At 47.7% G+C, this 23,305-nt stretch overlaps 2 protein-coding genes across 4 annotated transcripts in view; both read left to right on the top strand.

Moving 5' to 3' along the window:
• Positions 1-547: 547 nt before the first annotated feature.
• Positions 548-14,312, top strand: slc23a3 (solute carrier family 23 member 3). 2 transcript variants are annotated; one of them, XM_002933961.4, is made up of 12 exons: positions 548-747; positions 4,287-4,438; positions 4,572-4,663; positions 5,790-5,863; positions 5,984-6,165; positions 7,886-8,006; positions 8,422-8,617; positions 10,601-10,854; positions 11,463-11,568; positions 12,528-12,695; positions 12,784-12,879; positions 13,626-14,312. In XM_002933961.4, exons 1-12 carry the CDS (start codon positions 649-651, stop codon positions 13,877-13,879), a joined length of 1,794 nt encoding a protein of 597 aa, XP_002934007.2. In that variant the 5' UTR covers positions 548-648; the 3' UTR covers positions 13,880-14,312. The 2 variants fall into 2 exon arrangements, with proteins under 2 accessions (XP_002934007.2, XP_012826889.1); XM_012971435.2 differs by having other exon boundaries at positions 8,422-8,629.
• A 2,793-nt stretch (positions 14,313-17,105) lies between these two features.
• nhej1 (non-homologous end joining factor 1) overlaps positions 17,106-23,305 on the top strand; it is a 63,339-nt gene continuing 57,139 nt past the window's right edge. Inside the window, exons 1-5 of one of the 2 annotated variants that reach the window (XM_031893506.1) lie at positions 17,106-17,211; positions 17,809-17,997; positions 18,759-18,968; positions 21,555-21,693; positions 22,750-22,808. In XM_031893506.1, the coding sequence (XP_031749366.1) occupies positions 17,812-17,997; positions 18,759-18,968; positions 21,555-21,693; positions 22,750-22,808 (594 nt within the window). In that variant the 5' untranslated portion in view covers positions 17,106-17,211; positions 17,809-17,811. Of the gene's footprint in view, positions 17,278-17,808; positions 17,998-18,758; positions 18,969-21,554; positions 21,694-22,749; positions 22,809-23,305 lie in introns of both variants that reach the window. The other variant, XM_031893507.1, reaches the window with a different exon arrangement.

Below are 23,305 nucleotides of genomic sequence, written 5' to 3'. Positions count from 1 at the left end.
GGAAGGGTTCATGTCAGAGGAAGAGTAGCCGGGGAGGTGTAGGAACCTGTGACATGATGAGTGAGTAAAGATGGAATTTTGATGGCTGTTCCATGCCCATTTCCCACCTGATCATGGGAGAGATGGCAGCCCAAGAAGGGGAAGGACATAATGCAGCACAATCAAAGATATGAAAGTTGTGTTGCTTTAGTCCTGCACAAACATTGGTTAGCTCCACAAACTACACTGTTCATAGTCCTGGGCAATTATGGTGACCATATGGGGTTCAAATCAGCATTTCAGTATCTATTATAGTGTTTGTTTAGTAGGTATTGGATAAGATGACATCTATACTACAGAAAACGATGCTTTATTCCTGTCAAAAATCATTTTTTCTTGCCATGTAGTAAAGTGCTGAGTCCCATAGCAAATTCCCTTACGTAGGGCCGGCCCAGGCAGGGAGCCGCGGGTTACTGGAAAACCAATGTGCAGGCAGCCAGAACATCCATGTTAATAGCTAATCAGAGGATGGGACTAATGGAAGCAAACAAGCTTTCAGTCCAGATGGGTCACTGGGTAGGAGTCCTGCTGGTACCCACCTCCTCCCATGTAGGCGTCTTGTAAGCTGGCTCCAAGGCTCTTCCACAAGGCAGATCCGCTGGGGCTAAAATGTCTGTGATCTGCTGTGGTACCAGAACCTCCCGGGTCTCCTCCTACCGACCGCACCACTCGCCTCCTTGGCTGCTCAGCTTCTTCTTTGCAATCCAGGTACATAAACACCTCAACAAAAATTGGGTGAACTTGGATAAAGAATGAATTGCTTCTAGGTTGTAGCCAATAGGGGGTCCCATCAGTTTTTAATTTATTTACGTTCTATTCTGTCTCTCAGACCTGAAGTCAAAGCAAAAGCTTCCGATTGTTCTAGATCGGTCTAAATTGTAGACTTTCACTTACGTAAAGGGCAAGTAAATGTATGACTTAACCAGGGCTTCAACTTACCTTCTGGATTCCTCTAATGGTCTTTCTCCTTCTCATCCTCCTCATCATCATAATTGAGTAGTTTAACTGTTTCCTTTCCATGACAAGAGGAAGAGGAAAGCTGTTTGGGTGGGTACTGGAGGTCGGACGACAGGGAAAGGGTTTCTTTAAGAATTAAATTTGTCCTACCCATCAACATGTTGGAGCTACATTCAAGCTGTGCTCTGTTTATCACTATCACAAGTTGGCACACCTTTTTTAATTTAATTTAATACAAATAATCTTCATTGTAAATTAAATAGGTTTCTAACTGTAAGCTTAACTTTCCCTTCATGGTTAATTTCATACATTTTGGCTCAACTATAATGAAATGAAAATGATTGGTCTATTGGATTTTAATTGTGAAGTCATTAGTGCTGAGTATGGGATTTTGGCAGGCCCGTGATAGCCAACTGTTGCTTTGACCTTTCAGCCTGTGACATAATGAAGGGGGTGGAGTCTGTGGCCCATCCCATCCGGCTACTGTAAGTCTGACAACTCTGCTCCGCTTTATGTGACATTGCATAACTCCTGGCAAAGGGACAAAAACTCTGATGTTACCCCCCCCCCACACCCTACACACGCCATCGTTCCTTTTTAGCATCAATGCTCGGGGGTTATTCTTTATTATTTATTCCTACTGCAATATATATTGGGATATTTTTAAAAAATTCAGTTTTTTACATTCATTGTTTCATTGGTAATTATATTTTATGGTGTCCTACTTTTGAACTTAACAGATGTTTTTGTATTGGGGAGCCCAGACTGGCCCCCAAATAGATCTGTGACTGTACTAGAGTCCTGCAGTGGGTCAGGTACCCGAGCTTACCCAGGGGTTACCTACAAGAAAAGTGGGTACCCTGCGGGTAGGATTTTGCAGGTTGGTGGTTAGCGAGTCTGGTTGGGGGTCTTATCCATATTTCTTACCTTATATTATCTATATTTTACTCCTTTTTACACTTTTTTAAACTTTTTTCTACCCCTGCCCACTTCTGATGATGTCACTTCCAGTTTGCAGCAACTGCACTTCCTGTTTAATGGTGGTCAGTGGGTCGTGGATTGCTTGGGGATAAGGCAGTTGCAGGTTGGGTTGGGTAGTGGGTGAAAGCAGCTTGTGGGCCACATGTCCGTGTCTTGTGTTGGTCTGAAAAATTGGTTCCTTGCAGGACCCTCCTTTGTACAAACAAGTGCAAGTCCTGCTAGGTCTGGAGAGGGTGAAAATAGAGCCCACCCCTGTTTGTGGTGAAAGTAAAGTTTGCTGGAGGTTTCCCCTGTGGATGAATCCTATGTATATATATATGTGAATATGGTGCTGATGTTGTCCCCTCCGGTCAACTATGGTGGACTCTATTGTCACCCATTGATGAATCTTCTCTTGCAAATCTGATCCAAGCGAATAGAGAGCTGGCGTGTTCCCCTCTGTTCAACTATGGTGGACTCTATTGTTACCCATTGATGAATCTTCTCTTGCAAATCTGATCCAAGCGAATAGAGAGCTGGCGTGTTCCCCTCTGTTCAACTATGGTGGACTCTATTGTTACCCATTGATGAATCTTCTCTTGCTAATCTAATCCAAGCGAATAGAGAGCTGGCGTGTTCCCCTCTGTTCAACTATGGTGGACTCTATTGTTACCCATTGATGAATATTCTCTTGCTAATCTAATCCAAGCGAATAAAGAGCTGGTATATTCCCCTCTGTTCAACTATTGTGGACTCTATTGTTACTCTTTGACAAATGTGCTCTTACAAGTGAATAGAAATTTGCTGTGTTCCCCTCCGGTCAGTAATGGTGGGCCCAGTTGCCATTGCCCATTGTCACCCACTTTTACAAATCTGATTCAAGTGAATCGAGAGCTGGGGGGGCAGGTGTGCGGGTTCAGCAGAAGCGATGAGCGTAAAGTTACACAAGTCAAAAAGCTCTGATCAGCAGGGCTGGCGTTTAATTAGTAACTCCCTGCCACGTGCCCAACAGAGTCAATAATTTCTTTTTTGGGTTTTGTTTTTCCATTCTGTGTTTAGTTAAGGCCCAGTAGGGGGTCCCGCAGAGCATCCGTTGTAGGTAGGAAGAGTGAAGGGATAGCTGGTCAAGTAGGGCAAGATGTTCTCATAGGCTGGAATGGCAACGGTACAGTGAGATGGATGGAATTGAACAATATGGCAACCATAGGGCCTATAGCAGAGGAAGTTGGCTTCAGTAGGGGCAATGTAGCCAGAGCAGAGCAAGATGGTGTCAGTAATAACCGTATATCAGTGCTGGCCAGGCTACAGCCCTTTATCTGATGCTAAATACAACTCATAAGGGAACATCTTTCATTTAGATGCACAAAGCCCACATGAGAGGTAGGCTGGGGGCACAATAAACCTGATATCCGATACACAAGCAGGAAGCAAAACCCTTGGCAGACACCCCTAGTGCCATGCAGAGTTATGCAATCCTCACATGCAGGGCATAGTTACCCTTTAAAATTATTCTTGGACATTAAATTGCCTATGAGTCGGGTACTGCAGAAATGTTAATTGGATTTAGCAGCTTTGTGACATTCATGCCCCCGTGTGACAGATAATGGCTGGAAATACCCGTTAGTGTCTGTATCTGGCGCGGCATCTGTGCTCATAAACACATTCCTGGGATAATCAGGGATTTTCTGCTTAAAGGGACAGGGGGGCAAGTGTCAGTTAGGCAGAATCGCTAGCGAGGGTTTATAAGCATGGGGGGGGGGCGAAGACGCTAAATGGTTTTTATGGTTTGATTTTTTTTTTAACCCAAATGGAAGAAATGTAAAAGTTGAATGATAGTTTAGATTTAATGTTTTTACTATACATGGACACTGAGTACCTATAGACCAGAGTACCTATAGCCCCAACCAGTGGCTCGGGGGCAATATGTTGCTCATCAACCCCTTGGCTGTTGGTCCCAGTGGTCTCAAAGTAGGTGCCCATTTTGGAATTTCTGACTTGGAGTTGGAGACAAGTTTTGGTTGAAAAAAAAAACAGCTGTACATATAGGGGCTACCAAATAGCCAATCACAGGCCTTATTTGTCACCCCAGGAACTTTATTTATGCTTGTGTTGCTCCCCAACTCTTGTATAATAAAGGTTGGGGGCCTCTATAGAGAAAAGGTGCCCTAGGCCACTTACTCTAGGTATAGAGCTGAGGGGAAGCTCCTATTGGGTCGGTGCATGGGTCATGTGACATGACAGTAAGGGGGGATGTGGTATTTTTATTGTGTAATTTATTCTGTAATGGGTTTAATTTCACTTTGTATATGAACTCTGATTCTCTCCCCCAGCACCTGTTGGTTCAGGCTTCCCTGCTCTGTACCTGCCATTACCTTCTCCTCCAAGCTCGTCCCCTGGCCCCTCAGGAGCAGAGTCGGCTACTGGCCAACAGCCTCTTCGCATGTGGCATTGCCACCTCATTGCAGAGCGGCCTTGGCACCAGGTATATTTTTCAGATAATGGTTTCTCTTTGAATGTGGGGGGGCAACATAACTGGGCACACAGGCTTGAAGCATTGTCTCATCCATAGATAGACACATGGTGAAGTCTCTTGAATTTGCTCTCTTGTCTTTCAGGTTGCCTCTTGTCCAAGCTCCCACCTTTGAATTACTTATCCCAGCGCTGATTCTCAGCAAGCACCAACCAAGTAACGAGACCTCCAGGAATGGTGAGTTGATGTGCCGAACTTTACAGAGCTGAAGGCCAAAAGTATAAGTACAGTATTGGGTTGGAACTCATACCTCCATAAACATGTAAATACTAATGAGCCAAGGGCTACAGTGTGCTTGTATCAAAGGCATCCAGAACCCCCACTATAGCTCCTTCAGCCTCAAGAACTGCATTGATATCCCCCACCAAAGAGCGCATCCCCAGAACTGCAACAAAGGGAGTGACCACTAAAGTTCAATGCAGTTCAATACTTTTGTGCAATCAGCCACCCCCCACCCCCACCCACCAAATGCATCATAGTCTTCTGGAACTGCAACTCAAAGAGTGTCCCTTGAGCAGAACCAGGCCATGGAACTTTAGAATCCAAGGTGAGGATGGTCAGTGTTGGACCGGCCCACCGGGATACCAGGAAAACTCCCAGTTGGCCCATGTGTCAGTGGGCCCTCTTGCTTCTAAGTATTTGGCCTATTTCATGGTCAATGCCCACTTCTGTATGGGAACAAAGTGGCTTAATAGATGGAAGAATAGTACAGTATGTAGAGAAAAGAGACTAGGGTAATAAAAAGATTGAGGAAGAGGAGGAGGAATAATAGTTTAGCAATGGGCCCATGGTCCAAGGTTTTTTGGTGGCCCCCTGGCATTTCAGTCCGACACTACGGGTGGCAATGGGCAATAGCCAAGTGTGCCAGGGTCCCATTAACCCCTGTTTCGTAGACATTAGTGAGGAGCAAGTATAATAGGAAGGCACAAATGTGTTCTATGAAAATGCCAATCTGTCCAGAGGATGAATGCGTGCCAGTAATGTTGGCAAACTCAAGCTCATTAGCTCTGTGCCATGAAGAGTAGAAGCTGGGGACAGATAATTAATGATTAATCAGGTTTAATGTGTGTAAATACTGAATTCAGCCAAGTTGTACTTGAAGTAACAGATCATGGGTAGGAAATGCTTGGCATTCTAATCTAGAAACTGGAGAACTCCCAGCAACCCTCTGCCAACGCTATACAAATTGCCTAAGGTTGTTTATTATTGTACTAGCGCAACATAACATGGATACAATAATCTATTCTATTGCCCAAATGAATTTCCCAAATCCTTCCTACTTACCCTTCTCCTCTTCCTACAGACACCACCAGATCCCTGTTCTGCCAGGGCAATGGGTGTGACAAGCTGCACCGAGGCACCCAACCAGTAAAGGAGGTGGGTAAAGCATTCTACAAACTGGGACCATATGGGTCAGTCACTATAGGGGGGTCCATTAAGGGGCAAAAAACCGGAAACAAGTTTGAGTAAATAGTCATTATTTCTTGTTTCCTGCAGGTTTCTGGGGCACTTGTGGTTTCAGGGGGGCTCCAGGCTTTCTTTGGTGTCACCGGTCTGTGCGGCTGGATCCTACAGAACTGCGGCCCGGTGATTTTAGCGAGCGCTCTCTCCATTATTGGCCTCTCTTGTTACAAACCAGCAGCCTTGTTCTGCTCAACAAACTGGGCCGTATCCTTGTCGTATGTATCTCACCCAGTGATTAATCCATCCTATTGCTCCCTTACTAATAGCCTCTGGGAAGGGACTGGGGCTGTGGGATAGCAGGTATAGTAGGGAGAGATGGTGCCTATAGTAGCAGTGGGGGGGTAATAGCCTCTGGGAAGGGACTGGGGCTGTGGGATAGCAGGTATAGTAGGGAGAGATGGTGCCTATAGTAGCAGTGGGGGGATAATAGCCTCTGGGAAGGGACTGGGGCTGTGGGATAGCAGGTATAGTAGGGAGAGATGGTGCCTATAGTAGCAGTGGGGGGATAATAGCCTCTGGGAAGGGACTGGGGCTGTGGGATAGCAGGTATAGTAGGGAGAGATGGTGCCTATAGTAGCAGTGGGGGGATAATAGCCTCTGGGAAGGGACTGGGGCTGTGGGATATCAGGTATAGTAGGGAGAAATTGTGCCTATAGTAGCAGTGGGGGGTAATAGCCTCTGGGAAGGGACTGGGACTGTGGGATAGCAGGTTTAGTAGGGAGAGATGGTGCCTATATTAGCAGTGGGGGGATAATAGCCTCTGGGAAGGGACTGGGGCTGTGGGATAGCAGGTATAGTAGGGAGAGATGGTGCCTATAGTAGCAGTGGGGGGATAATAGCCTCTGGGTAGGGACTGGGGCTGTGGGATAGCAGGTATAGTAGGGAGAGATGGTGCCTATAGTAACAGTGGGGGGATAATAGCCTCTGGGAAGGGACTGGGGCTGTGGGATAGCAGGTATAGTAGGGAGAGATGGTGCCTATAGTAGCAGTGGGGGGATAATAGCCTCTGGGAAGGGACTGGGGCTTTTGGGATAGCAGGTATAGTAGGGAGAGATGGTGCCTATAGTAGCAGTGGGGGATAATAGCCTCTGGGAAGGGACTGGGGCTGTGGGATAGCAGGTATAGTAGGGAGAGATGGTGCCTATAGTAGCAGTGGGGGGATAATAGCCTCTGGGAAGGGACTGGGGCTGTGGGATAGCAGGTATAGTAGGGAGAGATGGTGCCTATAGTAGCAGTGGGGGGGATAATAGCCTCTGGGAAGGGACTGGGGCTGTGGGATAGCAGGTATAGTAGGGAGAGATGGTGCCTATAGTAGCAGTGGGGGATAATAGCCTCTGGGAAGGGACTGGGGCTGTGGGATAGCAGGTATAGTAGGGAGAGATGGTGCCTATAGTAGCAGTGGGGGGATAATAGCCTCTGGGAAGGGACTGGGGCTGTGGGATAGCAGGTATAGTAGGGAGAGATGGTGCCTATAGTAACAGTGGGGGGATAATAGCCTCTGGGAAGGGACTGGGGCTGTGGAATAGCAGGTATAGTAGGGAGAGATGGTGCCTATAGTAGCAGTGGGGGGATAATAGCCTCTGGGAAGGGACTGGGGCTGTGGGATAGCAGGTATAGTAGGGAGAGATGGTGCCTATAGTAGCAGTGGGGGGATAATAGCCTCTGGGAAGGGACTGGGGCTGTGGGAATAGCAGGTATAGTAGGGAGAGATGGTGCCTATAGTAGCAGTGGGGGGATAATAGCCTCTGGGAAGGGACTGGGGCTGTGGGATACCAGGTATAGTAGGGAGAGATGGTGCCTATAGTAGCAGTGGGGGGGGATAATAGCCTCTGGGAAGGGCTATTGGTTGGGCAGTTATAACCACAGGCCCCACTACCACTATAAAGGGACACGGATAGAAATGGCAGATGATCTTGTGGCGCTTCTATTTTATAGACTCATCTCGCTAACTGCCTTCCTGTCCCAGACGCTGCGCTCCTGCTACCTGCCTGTCTGCACATGGAGGAGGAAGGAGGGAGTGAGAAAGAAATACGCGCCGATATTCCGCATGTTGTCAGTAGGTCAATAATTAAATATAATGTGCTGTTAATGAGGGGCTTGTTTTGGGCAGAAATGTTTTCTAATTAAAAAAAATCAGTAAAGTTTCTGAGTATAGTGGTTTTAAGTCATTCTTACTGTCATGGCCACCCATACTGGGTTCTGCCCAGTCCCATGATCCATTACGCAACCAAATGGTTGCGTAATGGATCATGGGACTGGGCAGAACGAAGTATGGGTGGCCATGACAGTAGGAGGCACCAATGGAGCCCATGGCAGTCCCTATAACATAAGAACTGGGATGTCCCAGAATGGAATGTGCAACTTCAATAAACTGAAATAATAATAACTTCCATTAATCTTTATTATTTTGTCTCTTTATTGTTAACCTTGTTACTTCCCCTATATATATATATCACTGCTTCCCCCGACAGATATTCATTCCAGTTACGTGCATCATAATTGCCTCTAAAGTTCTGGATCACACCGCTGAGCTCCCAGCATTCCCTGTTACTGACAGATTGGGCCACAATGGATCCATGTTGGTAGAAGGCCCAAGGCAAGATTCTCTCTCTGGTCTTGGAGAGAACAATACCCAACGGAACCCTTGGTTTCAAGTCCCATCTATAGGTATTTATATAGGTAATTCTGTGACTTGTTTAGCCCTAAGGGTTCTGTACAGTCAGAACCACTGAGGAAGGGAGGTATCCAGCTCTAAGTACCATCTAGTTCAGTAGAGTGTTATAAAATAAGAATGCACTTACACAGAGATAATACTGACTGAATTATCATTTTTGGAGAAACCGGGGCACTGACTTTATCCGAATAAGGCTGCTGTGCACGCAAAGTAATAGACCAGGGGTCCCCAAACTTTTTTACCCATGAGCCACATTCAAGTGTAAAAAGACTTGGGGAGCAACACAAGCATAAAACATGTTCCTGGGGGTGCAAATAAGGGCTATTATTATTATTATTATTTATATAGCGCCATCAATTTGCACAGCACTTGAATAGAGGGGTACAAAAGACAAAACAGTTAACATGTACATATAAACAATTCACAAAAAGGGTTTGTGGTTACATTGGATGAGGAACAGAGACACTGGGGGGGGGGGGCTGCTCGCAAGAGCTTACATTCTAAAAGAATGATTTTATTATTGGCTATTTGGTAGCCCCATATGAACTGGCTATAGGAGGCTCTGTTTGGCATTATACTGAATTTTTCTCCAACCAAAACTTGCCTCCAACCCAAGAATTCAAAAATAAGCACCAGCTTTGAGGCCACTGGGGACAACATCCCAGGGGTTGGGGAGCGCTGGTTGGGGATCCCTGCAATAGAGCAGCCCTATGGCCAGTAAAAAACATGCAAAGAGGTGAAATAGTTATTTCTGCAATCTTTGATTGGTACATTGCTGAGTACTGTTTATGGGCCCAATCTATAAGCATTTCTTACTGCACCAATGTGTAAATTATAGGGATGCTCCAAATCCACTTTTTCAGATTTGGCTCACAGGCACCGCTAGGGACTCTGTATGAGCTGACCCCATAGACCCCAGAGCAACACAGGAGCTTTCACTGGTGGGGCTCACAGGGTGCCCATAGTAGTGCCAATCAGTGCCGCTATCATCTCTGCGCTCATCCCGGTCCCATAAGGGCATCTGTTAGTGCTGCCATGGGCACTGCTCTTATGGATTATAATTAGTGATGGGTGAAAAGTTTCGCCAGGCATGGATTCGCGGCGAATTTCCGCGTTTCGCCATTGGCGGATTGTTTCGTGAAACGGATGAAAAATTTCGCCGCGGAAAAATTCGCCGCACGTCCAAAAACAATAGCACGTGACAAAATAATAGCCGTGGACGACGAAACAAGAGCCGCGCGACGAAACAAGAGCCGCGGGCGACGAAACAAGAGCCGCGCGACGAAATAATAGCCCCGCGACAAAACAATAGCCGCGGGAGACGAAACAATAGCCGCGCGACAAAATAATAGCCGCGGGCGACAATTTTTTTTGTCGCACGACATTTGCGCCGTTTCGCGAATTTTTCGCCGTTTCGCTTCGCCGAAAAATCCGCGAATCTTTGAAAAGATCCGCGAAACGGCGAAAAATTCGCTCATCACTAATTATAATTAATATGATCCCTAATGGATAGCAGGCAAATTCCCTCAGGGCCTGGGAATTTCTCAGTGACTTCTTAGACTAATCCTGGCAGGGGAGGAGGGAATAAAACATTCATGTTACAACACCACAGCTTACAGCCAGCATGCAGGAACTACATAGCCCACAATGCATTGCACTGAGAGGTTTCTTTCCTTATTGACATCACGTGTGCAGGGGATTGTGGGATTGGGAGGAGGCAGACTGAGGACAGGCGACTACTGTTACATTTATTTGAGTCACAAAGTAGTCAGCCAGATCAGCAGGGGAACAGGGGGCGGGGCTTAGGGAACAGGGGGCGGGGCTTAGGGAACTGTTCCAAACCAACATCATGAAAAGGCTGCATATTGATTACTTGATGTATATTGCAAAGTTGCTTGAAATTATGTTTACTTTTCAAAAAGCTTAAGTTGTGTTTGGGCGGAGTTCCCCTTTAATGCCGTGGCCCTTCCCTGCAGGTGCCTGGGGTTGGCCCGAGTTCAGTCTCCAGACTCTCAGTGTGGGCATCGCTATGGCTTTGACTTCTACTGTCTCTTCTATGGGCTGTTATGTTGTATGTGCTCGGGTCCTGCGCTGCCCCAGCATCCCGCGGCACGCCTCCAACCGGGGCATCTCCATCGAAGGGGTTGGGAACGTCCTGTCTGGCCTTCTGGGTAGTGTCTGCGGCGCAGGATCCAGTATCCCCAATGCCGGATTGGCTGGACTCACACAGGTAACAAACTGCTTTGGTTTATGCACAACTGTATCTCCCTACATGATTGGTCAATGAAATCTAATGCTGGGAATCCATCTCTGGTGAACTCCACCCCCCACCCCACTCAGCCATTGATTGGTTTATGCACAACTGTATCACCCTACATGATTGGGCAATGAAATCTAATGCTGTAAATCCATCTCTGGGGAATCCACCCCCACCCCACTCAGCCATTGATTGGTTTATGCACAACTGTATCTCCCTACATGATTGGGCAATGAAGTCTAATGCTGGGAATCCATCTCTGGTGAACTCCACCCCCCACCCCACTCAGCCATTGATTGGTTTATGGACAACTGTATCACCCTACATGATTGGGCAATGAAATCTAATGCTGGGAATCCATCTCTGGTGAACTCCATCCCCCCCCCACCCCACTCAGCCATTGATTGGTTTACGCACAACTGTATCACCCTACATGATTGGGCAATGAAATCTAATGCTGGGAATCCATCTCTGATGAACTCCACCCCCCCACCCCACTCAGCCATTGATTGATGATGTTAGTATGTGAGTATGATGTCATGGCGAGTCATTCTGATGATGTAATAATGCTGTTTTGCCAGGTGGGGTCCCGCCATTCTGTGCAGTTTAGTGCTCTGCTGTTTGTTGTTTTGGGGTGTTCGCCCAAACTGTGCGAGTTCCTAATGAGTATCCCCTTTGCTGTACACGGTACGTTCCATTTGACTTCATGTATTCCGTAATATGTCTTCTGGACGCTCAGCAAAAATCTGAAAAAACAAAAAGCAAAAAAAAAAATCCCTGACCAATCACCTATCCCCCCCACCCTAAGCTAAATATTTCATTTTACAAACAGGCTAAATGTGTAACTGTGCTATACAAGTAGCTTTAGAAATGAAAAATATTCTAGGAATCAGAAGATGAGTTTTACAGAGCAACCAATCAGCAATTAGCTTTGTTCTGTCTACTGAAAATGAAAGCAAAGATGTGACTGGCTGCAAACATATGCTAGTAAATGAGGCCCCTAAAGTGTTGCCTGTTGGGGTTGGCCAATGGCCTGAATTCCCAATGTTTGAATGTCGGCTACAAACTGGTGTATCCATAACAGGATGCTAGTGATCCAATTAGCTTCAGGCTGTTCTATTTATTAGAACCTTCCGGTGCTCTGATTGGCTATAAATATTCAACAAATCGGTATTGAAAAACACTGCCTGAATGTGGCCATACACAGGAATATTCCAATGAGCAGATCTTCTCCAAATATGCCCACCTAAAGGTGCCAGATCAAACCTGCCTGATCAAGATCTGGCAAATTTTAGGCCAGATATTGGTTGGGTAGGCCCATCAGGGGTGCCCATACATGGGCAGATAAGCTGCCGAATCAGTCTAAAGGGCCCAAATCAAGTCGTGTATGGCCACCTTAAGCTTGCTCAACCTGCCAATATCAATAGATGATAGACAGATAGATAGATGATAGATAGATAGATAGATGAGAGAGATAGATGATAGATAGATAGATAGACTAATAGTCATACTTACTGGGTTACAGTTACCTGCACCATTGCAGCCTACCTAGCAAACAGTTCTCCGGGCTCCTTTCCCCCTCTCTTGGAACATGCCCCATATGGAAATGGCTATGCCCAAAAATAAAACCATTGTGTTTCCTACAGGTGGAGTCTTCTGCATTACCTACTCCATGGCGGTGGGTGCGGGAGTCTCCTATTTCCTGTACACAGACATAGACTCGGGAAGGAACATCTTCATCGTGGGGTTTGCTGTGTTCATGGCGTTGCTTGTCCCACGCAGGCTGGAAGCAGATCCAGGCCAATTAGCCACTGGTGAGAGATGGAGCTCACCTTGACTCTATGCCTTTATCTACTCCTCGGCATGTGGGGTAACGTGCTCTGTCCCCCATTTTCTCTGCAGGTTGGCCGATCCTTGACTTGTTTCTCCTGTCCATATTGACAGTTCCAACCTTCCTTGGGGGATTATTTTCTTTTGTTCTGGAAAACACTATCCCAGGTGAGGGGTACAATTGCTTAGTAAGTAATCAAGTTCAACCCTTCCACACTAAAGGTCCCCATACACGTTAAGATCCGCTCACTTGGCAAGGTCGCCAAGCGAGAGGATCTTCCCCCGATATCCACACCTACAGGTGGGTGATATTGGGAAAATGTAGGCTAATTCGATTGGCCCTGGGGCCAAACGATCGAATTCTAATGGCGGCAATGGCACAGTCAGTTCAGGGCCATATCAACAAGCCGATGCGGTCCCCGATCCGACTAAATCTTTTAACCTGCCCGATAGATAGCTGGCCAATTTCAGGCCAGATATCGGTCGGGTATGGCCGTCGTTTCTGCCCCTACATGGGCCAATAAGCTGCCGAATCGGCCCATGTATGGCCACCTTTAGATGTAAAGTGTTGGTGAGCCACACAATCAAGTTCTTTGGGGATGCCAAATAAGGGCTGTGATTGGCTATTTGGTAGCCCCATATGGACTCCTAGCCTGCAGGAGACTCTGTTTGGAGTAAAACTGTGTTTCTGAGCTTCCAAAACTTGTCTCCAAGTGAGAGATTTAAAAATGGGCACCTCATTTGAGGCTACTGTGAGCAACATCAAAGGGGTTGGGGAGCAACATGTTGCCCTGAGCTACTGGTTGGTTGGGGATCACTGGTCTGAGTAGATTGTTAGAGTTGAACATGATAAATGGAAGCCTTTCTTGTTAAACCTCATCATCTATATGTTGTGTTACTACCTGTGCCTACAGGAACCTTGCTGGAGAGAGGTCTGCATTCGCTCATCACGTTTTGGGTCCCAGTCTCAGGGGAAGACACGCCGAAGGCCCGTCAGGAAGAACTGGTCAAGTCATACAGCCTTCCCAATGCTCTAACTAGGCCCTTCCCTGCCGTGTACCCCTTTAGCCAGCTTTTCCCCCCATCTCATGTGAGTCTTGAAGGGCCGGTGGAAGTGGAAAAGTTACTCAAAGCTAAACCTTCAGGAAAAGACCCAGAACTGGGATGAAGGTGACAGCTGGCCAACATCCATGGATCCACATCTCCAGACTTTGTCATTGTTGGACCTGGAACCTCCCAGCCTTGTGTTCTGTGCACGTTCCTTGCACCTTGAGTACAGCAGTGTGTAACAATATTCAGCAGCCTTGTCTGTCCAGGGAAGAGACCACAGAAACACGCTCACCTCAGAGTTCAGTGCTGTAATACATAATATTTAAAGTAATATTGGGTCATAGAGGCCTGAACGGAACCAACAGAGCTCTCTAGGGCTGTGGCTACACAATGTTCTCAGGGATTACCGATCTAATTGCCCCAAACCACTAGTAGTCACCTTCTATGGCATTAAATGGGAAAGTGCTTGGCTTTGCCTCTGGTAAAGGGGGGTGGACCTTATCTTTTCATCCATGTCATTGTATCAATAAACAGTTATTTATTTGTTAGAACTAATGTGTCATTCTGATTGGCTGAGAGGTTGTTTGTGGCTCATTGACATGGAGTGTTGGGAACTGGCAGTACCTTGTATTAAATAACATCAGGGAATGACATTGATCCCCAAGTAAATAAAATCAGAGCTCCCCAGTTCTTGTACGGAAACCTGTCCCATTTATTGCCATGTTCGGTTGTAACCTGCCGTGTATTATATTTAATGGAAGAAAGCAGAAAAAAAGGCAACATACAAAAGGAAAAGCCTCCAGCTGCTGCAGAACTTCAGCTCTCTGTATCCCTTGGGGGTACCAGGCCCTGCTCAAGTACAAGTGGTCCATTTGGGTTTCTAAATGTTCACAAACTATTGGCCACTGGGATGAGCAAGTTGTATTTATAATTATATATATTAAGTGGATAACTAGTGCACACCTAAGGTTGCCACCTAGCTGGTATTTGACTGGCCTAGCTGGCAAATCGCCAGAGCCGGTGCCAGTATTACTGGCAAGTAAATTTGTAATGGTGGCAACCCTCCCTATAATCTCTCCCTTCCCTGATTCTTACCATGGCAGATTACCCCCTTTTATATAGAGGCCAGCCTCTGCTCTGCCCATTATCCCCACCCTATTCACCCATTCCCCTGCCCTATTCACCCATTCCCCTGCCCTATTCACCCATTCCCCTGCCCCATTCACCCATTCCCCTGCCCCATCTGCCCATTCCCCTGCCCCATTCGCCCATTCCCCTTCCCTATCAGCCCATTCCCCTGCCCCTTCGCCCATTCCCCTGCCCCATCTGCCCATTTCCCTGCCCCATCTGCCCATTCCCCTGCCCCATTCGCCCATTCCCCTGCCCCATTTGCCCATTCCCCTGCCCATTCGCCCATTCCCCTGCCCCATCTGCCCATTCCCCTGCCCCATTCGCCCATTCCCCTGCCCCATTTGCCCCATTTGCCCATTCCCCTGCCCCATTTGCCCATTCCCCTGCCCCATCTGCCCATTCCCCTGCCCCATTCGCCCATTCCCCTGCCCCATCTGCCCATTCCCCTGCCCCATTCGCCCATTCCCCTGCCCCACTGGCCCATTCCCCTGCCCCAGTCCCCTGCCCCACTGGCCCAGTCCCCTGCCCCACTGGCCCAGTCCCCTGCCCCACTGGCCCATTCCCCTGCCCCACTGGCCCATTCCCCTGCCCCATTCGCCCATTCCCCTGCCCCATTCGCCCATTCCCCTGCCCCATTTGCCCATTCCCCTGCCCCATTTGCCCATTCCCCTGCCCCATCTGCCCATTCCCCTGCCCCATTCGCCCATTCCCCTGCCCCATCTGCCCATTCCCCTGCCCCATTCGCCCATTCCCCTGCCCCACTGGCCCATTCCCCTGCCCCAGTCCCCTGCCCCACTGGCCCAGTCCCCTGCCCCACTGGCCCAGTCCCCTGCCCCACTGGCCCAGTCCCCTGCCCCACTGGCCCATTCCCCTGCCCCACTGGCCCATTCCCCTGCCCCACTGGCCCATTCCCCTGCCCCATTCGCCCATTCCCCTGCCCCATTCGCCCATTCCCCTGCCCCACTGGCCCATTCCCCTGCCCCACACGCCCATTCCCCTGCCCCACTGGCCCATTCCCCTGCCCCATTCGCCCATTCCCCTGCCCCACTGGCCCATTCCCCTGCCCCACTGGCCCATTCCCCTGCCCCACTGGCCCATTCCCCTGCCCCACTGGCCCATTCCCCTGCCTCACACACCCATTCCCCTGCCCCACTGGCCCATTCCCCTGCCCCATTCGCCCATTCCCCTGCCCCACTGGCCCATTCCCCTGCCCCACTGGCCCATTCCCCTGCCCCACTGGCCCATTCCCCTGCTCCACTGGCCCATTCCCCTGCCTAGCCTGCCAATTTTCCCACCCCAAGTGATGTCACTTCCTGCCCCTAACCTAAAGAAGCTGGCAGCCCTGTGCAACCCCTATCCTAATGTTTTTTTGTCCCGAGGGACAGGGGGGGCCCCGACGGCTTCCTTTATAGTTATGCCACTAATGATGTCATACAATGAAGTCTATGGGGCCATTAAGCAGACTGGGGACCATAAAAAGCCTTTGGAGGGCCACATCCACAATAGCCCCGCCCACGACACTGCAGCACTAGAAGTATTATCCCACCACAGCATGGCTGATAGGCAGTTTGTCACTTTCTAGATCAGTAAAGGGGGTAAATAAAGTCAGATCAGTAAAAGTTATCTTTTAGTAAGTTACAGAAAGGCCAATTCTAAGCAACTTTTCAATTAGTCTTTGTTCTTTGTTTTCCATTGGTTTTAAATTATTTGCCTTCTTCTTCTAACTCTTTTTAACTTTCAAATGGGGGTCACTGACCCCGGCAGCCAAAACCTATTGCTCTGTGAGGCTCCAGTTTTATTGTTATTGTTACTTTTCTTTCATTCATTCAAACCATGCCCTGGTTACTAAGGTAATTTGGATCCTAGCAACCAAACAGCTGCTTCAACTCCAAGCTCTAGAGCTGCCGAACAAAAACTGAAATAATAAAAAAACTACAAATGACAAAAAATATTGACCAATTGCAAATTGTCTCAGAATATTATTCTATATATCCTTGTAGATTGTACGCTCTTTTGGGCAGGGCTCTCTTCACCTCTTGTATCAGTTATTGATTGCTTTATATGTTACTCTGTATGTCCAATGTATGAAACCCACTTATTGTACAGCGCTGCGGGATATGTTGGCGCTTATAAATAAATGTTAATAATAATAATTCTATTTACCGATATCTGTTTCCATTGCGCTTTCCCAAACCCTGCATTTAGCGTAACTACCAGCAGGTGGCGTTGTAGTGCACCGAACGCTTCTCTGAAACCCGGAACTATCGTGTGTTTGTGTTTCTGGCCGGAAGGTGCAGCAGCTGGACCCGGAGGCAGCAGGTAGGGGGCTTAGGTTGCAGGGGGAAGGATATATTAACAGCTCTGTATCATTAAAGAGCCCTCTAGGTGGGTAATAATGTACACATATATAATCTCCATGTCCTTATATTAATGATATCTTGAGCTGTGACTGTTCAACACTGTAGTGAACTACAGCTCCCATCATCCTCTGAGAAACCCCCATGAAATACTTTAGGGGCACTTCCCACATATATAGTGTTTTATTAATCCTGCTTTCAGCTTGTGGGCTGTTCTCCTCCCTAGGGATGGGGTTGAGCCTCCTTTACACTTTCTCCCTTTGGACCAATTCTTTCTTAGGCAGTTAAATAAAAAGTAAATATAACTTCAGCCTGAATAGAGGTTTGGCTCTTTGCAGCAAAGTGGTACCAATAAATAGCTACCCCCCAGTATACATTAATCACACATTTGCAGTGGTTTAATTTTATCTGTAAATGTAGTTGCTATTGGAAACATTATGTTCTCTGCACTGCTGGTTCCGACGCATGAAACACTGCGGCACAGTCAGCAGTCTTATTAAAGTGATGGCCGTGTCTCCTAATCCATTAACCATTGCTTGTCATTGTATATCGGACACAGGACATGTCTTTCTCGCAAGGAACGGACGCCCAACTCCTGCAGCTGCCATGGAGGACGCTCCGAATCGGAGACTGCACTTTCCTTGGGAAGGTTTGCTTTGCAGAGTCCGGCTATGCCCTGCTCCTGTCTGATCTCAGCAGCGTGTGGTGTGAGGAAGCGGAGGCCGACGCCATACAGGAGCGCGCGAGGGTCAGTACAGAGGGGGCACCTTGTTAGGGCTCCATTATGACCTAAAGGCATCAGGTTAGCAGCTGTTACTGTGCCAAGCAGAAGGGCTTGCCTTTTAGTATGATGTAGAGAGTAATATTCCGAGACAATTTGCAGTTGGTCTTCATTTTTTATTATTTGTGTTTTTTTTTTTTTTAATAATTTCAATAATTGTCCAGCAGCTCTCCAGCTTGGAGTTATAACAGCTATCTGGTTGCTAGGGTCCAAATTACCTTAGCAACCAGGGAGTGACTTGAATGAGAGACTGATATATGAATAGGAGAGGGACTGAATAGAAAAAAGAAAGTTTAAAAAAAGAGCAATAGTTTTCTGGCTGGCGGGGTCAGTGACCCCCATTTGAAAGCTGCAAAGAGTTTAAAGAAGAAAGCAAATAATTAAAAAACTATAAGAAATAAATAATGAAGACCAATTGAATTAGAATTGTTCATTCTATAACATACGAAAAGTTAAATAAAAAGGTGAAAATGTGAACCGCCCTTTTAATTCTCTGTACAGAACAATATCAATAATTACATAATCATCACTGAGTGCCTGAGCTATACAGTGGCCTGGGTTCTGATCTGACCAGGGTACCCTCCGTGTCTCTAATGATCTGAATGCTCAATTCATGCTCTCAGAGGATGCTGGGTGTTGTAGTTCCTAACAGGAGGGCTGTGAACATCTGGCAATAAACTCAGTGATGCACAAGAGTTAAGTCATTTACCTTTTCCCTCTCTCTGCAGAAACTAAACAAGCGCCTGAAAGCCCCAGTCTCTTCTTTCCTCTCGTACTTGTCCCAGATTGTCTTTCCCGCGCTGGACTCCAAGGATAATGGGCAGAATGTCTTCTCTTGTCACAGGACAGAGGCAGAGTTGGTGCTGCAGGTGAAGAGTCAGCTCTCTGGCCTTCCCTTCTACTGGAACTTCCACTGCAAAGAGGCCAAAGTCAGCACGGTGAGAGCGCTATAGCATGGCGGCGAGAGTGCTGCAGCACGGTGAGAGTGCTATAGCATGGCGGTGAGAGTGCTGCAGCACAGTGAGAGCGTTGCAGCATGGTGAGAGTGCTATAGCATGGTGGCGAGAGTGCTGCAGCACAGTGAGAGTACTATAGCATGGCGGCAAGAGTGCTGCTCTAGTTTCATGAATGTGCTTTTTTAGGTCCATATATTTCAATGCAGCAGGAAAACCTCTGTCGTTTCCAGGCTCTGCCCCTGCCTAACCTATCGGCGCAAGAGTCCAAATTGTCTCTTAGTTAATACTTGGGAGGAACAGGATTCCCCTTGGCAGATCCAGACTGGGATACAAAGTAGGCTCTGGCACCTTACAGCCCCCCTGGCATTCCCAGTACCCAGAGGCACAAACAGCCCCCCAGCCCAATAAATAGTGAGTGTCTGTGGCACCTTACAGCCCCCCTGGCATTCCCAGTACCCAGAGGCACAAACAGCCCCCCCAGCCCAATAAATAGTGAGTGTCTGTGGCACCTTACAGCCCCCCTGGCATTCCCAGTACCCAGAGGCACAAACAGCCCCCCCAGCCCAATAAATAGTGACTGTCTGTGGCACCTTACAGCCCCCCTGGCATTCCCAGTACCCAGAGGCACAAACAGCCCCCCCCCAGCCCAATAAAGAGTGACTGTCTGTGGCACCTTACAGCCCCCCTGGCATTCCCAGTACCCAGAGGCACAAACAGCCCCCCCAGCCCAATAAAAAGTGACTGTCTGTGGCACATTACAGCCCCCCTGGCATTCCCAGTACCCAGAGGCACAAACAGCCCCCCCCCAGCCCAATAAATAGTGAGTGTCTGTGGCACCTTACAGCCCCCCTGGCATTCCTAGTACCCAGAGGCACAAACAGCCCCCCCAGCCCAATAAAAAGTGAGTGTCTGTGGCACCTTACAGCCCCCCTGGCATTCCCAGTACCCAGAGGCACAAACAGCCCCCCCGCCCAATAAATAGTGACTGTCTGTGGCACCTTACAGCCCCCCTGGCATTCCCAGTACCCAGAGGCACAAACAGCCCCCCCAGCCCAATAAATAGTGAGTGCCTATGGCACCTTACAGCAGCCCCTCTGGCGTTTGCCAGAACCCACTAATTGCCAGTTCAGACTTGCCGCTCAGAGAGGCTAATGATAATGGGATGCTACTTTATCCCGAATGAACTTACCCTTTATAGGACGAGTTAATCCTATATGAACATTTATCTCCCAGTGTCATAAAAGTAAAACTACATACTGGTCAATTCCTGCGACCCACAAAGAATTCATTTGCACTTAAAAATGCCATCAGATGATTTGTAACTAAAAAAACAAGTGAAGAAGGACAAAGGGGCTCATTTGTGTAGGTGTCAAACACATGTATTTGGAACCAATCATCTGTTAGCTTTTATTGCTGCAGTGCAACCGGAAGGGTTGACCAGTTATCAGTGTAGGGCAGTTAGGAATCAGGTTGCTATGGGAAAGTGCACCTAGAGTGTAGTGGGAAAACTTATACATGGTTTTTAGGTTATTATTAGGTTAATATTGTTTGGCTGGAATGGGATACTGTACAAGCTTACTGCGTCATTCTTAGTCTTAGCCTAAGCAAAACCCTCTGAGATGTAGAGAGTTGCAGTTTGCACCATAATGCTTTGATAATTCTTGTTATCTACATCCACTGTAACTGCTACTCCATCCTCAGCCATCCAGCTCTGCACATGGGCCTCATATAGAAATCAGGCACTAGAGGGCGCTCTCTCTACACCTAAACTGCAGCCAACTTCTCTTTATCTGCAGAAACTACTTCTTAAAGTGGAGTTCTGTTACGCCAAAACCAGTGAATGAAATGAATCTTATGTAACGAGAAACAAATATAAAAAGTTCTACGGAATAAGCCAAAAAAGGTGTATATGCATGAATGTAGCCGTAAGCCCTGGTTCTTTATGTGTCTCTGTGCCATTCTCTGTACCTGCCCCGGCCAAGCTCAGACTGGATGGGGCAGCACTGCCATAGTCATCTGATTGGGCAGATCAGTCCCAGGTCCAATCTGCTCAGAGCTGAACTGCATGCAGGCTGTTTAGACTGTGTAATACAGAGGGTGCTGAGGTTAAAGGGATAGTATGCTATATATATATATATATATATGGGCTTTAGATTTGTTTTATATTTAAATTAATTTTAATTCCTAACCCATTGTGTGGGTGCTGGGTATCCTACACCGGGGCCTTTGCGATTATTACTACTGTATCATATAATTTAATATTTATCAGTTCCCTCTAGAAGCCAAATTGGCTTGAAAATGATCAGAATGCTTGATTGGGTCTAAATCCCTAATTACCTATCATGCAATCCCTTTAACTCCATGAGACCCACTATGAATTCCATCAGTCTGATTTAACCATATGAGCCGCTACAGCCCGGCCCTCGGGCCCTAAATGAATCCGCACATATCTGTGATTAACACTTCCATACATTTCCAGAGGAAATTTGGGGAAATTTTTGCTAAAGATTCAGGTAACCCAATTCTTGTGCAGTTCTTCTTTGGTTTAACCTTCTCTTCCCTGGGCAGGTCTGTCGCCACCTTGTTAACCCTCTGATGTCCATGGCGGAGGCGCTGGAGAGGCAGAATCAGGAGCTGTACCTGCTGCTGGGGAAGAAAGATGCTGAGATTCAGGAGTATCAGGACAGTGGAGCTGTTCTAACCCGCGGTGAGACTGCTAATTGTATTCCAAAGTGTAGGAAGAATTTACCTGTATTAATGGGGATCTGTTTGTGGGTCCCAGGCCTGGACTGGCACTCAATATAGGCCCTGGCATTCCCAGTACCCAAACAGGCCCTAACAGCCTCCCCCAGCCCAATAAATAGTGACTGTCTGTGGCACCTTACAGCCCCCCTGGCATTCCCAGTACCCAGAGGCACAAACAGCCCCCCCAGCCCAATAAATAGTGACTGTCTGTGGCACCTTACAGCCCCCTGGCATTCCCAGTACCCAGAGGCACAAACAGCCCCCCCCAGCCCAATAAATAGTGAGTGTCTGTGGCACCTTACAGCCCTCCTGGCATTCCCAGTACCCAGAGGCACAAACAGCCCCCCCAGCCCAATAAATAGTGACTGTCTGTGGCACCTTACAGCCCCCCTGGCATTCCCAGTACCCAGAGGCACAAACAGCCCCCCCAGCCCAATAAATAGTGACTGCCTGTGGCACCTTACAGCCCCCCTGGCATTCCAGTACCCAGAGGCACAAACAGCCCCCCAGCCCAATAAATAGTGACTGTCTGTGGCACCTTACAGCCCCCTGGCATTCCCAGTACCCAGAGGCACAAACAGCCCCCCCAGCCCAATAAATAGTGACTGTGGCACCTTACAGCCCCCCTGGCATTCCCAGTACCCAGAGGCACAAACAGCCCCCCCAGCCCAATAAATAGTGAGTGTCTATGGCACCTTACAGCCCCCTGGCATTCCCAGTACCCAGAGGCACAAACAGCCCCCCCAGCCCAATAAATAGTGACTGTGGCACCTTACAGCCCCCCTGGCATTCCCAGTACCCAGAGGCACAAACAGCCCCCCCAGCCCAATAAATAGTGAGTGTCTATGGCACCTTACAGCCCCCCTGGCATTTGCCAGAACCCACAGATTGCCAGTCCGGGCCTGGTCGACCCCAAACCCCTAGAATAAGAGCCTTTGGCACCGATTATGTGTATAGCTGAGTGTACCTGATCCATTCTATGGGTGATATTTGCTGATTTGAGACATTTACCTTGCAGGTCGGTTGAAAACAGAAGTCTTTGATGAACTGAAATTCCAGGAATCCTTCATGGCAGAGGTAGGGGGCTTATTTATAATTTCATATACATATAACAAGGGGCCCTTCTTATTTGTTGTATTTGCTCCCCAGTTTGTAAATAACCAATATGGTTTAAAAAACTTTCTGCTTCCTTTTTCTGGCAGTTCCCTTTATTAAAGGTAAAACCTAGAACCCTGTATGCTCAGAGAACTGCCCGGCACCGGTAAGATTGTCTGTGTGCTCGGTGCTTAAAGGGGAACTAAAATCTTGCTCAACCTCTTTACTTAAAGGCATCGTTTACCTTTAAACTGACATAGTATTAAGCAGTCAGTAATGTTGTAAGACAATTTGCAGTTGCTCTTCTTTTCTTTGTGTTTCTTAAAAAACTAAAATAAATAATGAAGACCAATTAATGCAGCTTAATGCAACGCATTCCTATTCCCTAACATTAGCACTGCTTATATGAACAGTAGACGGGGCTCAGCCCACAAGTACAAATTGGTGCAGAAAGACTCTGGAAGGTACTGTATGGGTAC

Source organism: Xenopus tropicalis, chromosome 9, assembly GCF_000004195.4.
Source record: "Xenopus tropicalis strain Nigerian chromosome 9, UCB_Xtro_10.0, whole genome shotgun sequence".
Taxonomy (NCBI): domain Eukaryota; kingdom Metazoa; phylum Chordata; class Amphibia; order Anura; family Pipidae; genus Xenopus; species Xenopus tropicalis.
This window is presented reverse-complemented; position numbering and strand designations above follow the sequence as displayed.

Bases quoted from the DNA above. Each gene is read 5' to 3' on its own strand.
- slc23a3 (XM_012971435.2), top strand. From the start codon at position 649: ATGTCTGTGATCTGCTGTGGTACCAGAACCTCCCGGGTCTCCTCCTAC. The intron at 4,439-4,571 runs GTATATTTTTCA...CTTGTCTTTCAG, and splicing joins CAGAGCGGCCTTGGCACCAG to GTTGCCTCTTGTCCAAGCTC. The intron at 8,007-8,421 runs GTAGGTCAATAA...TTCCCCCGACAG, and splicing joins CGATATTCCGCATGTTGTCA to ATATTCATTCCAGTTACGTG.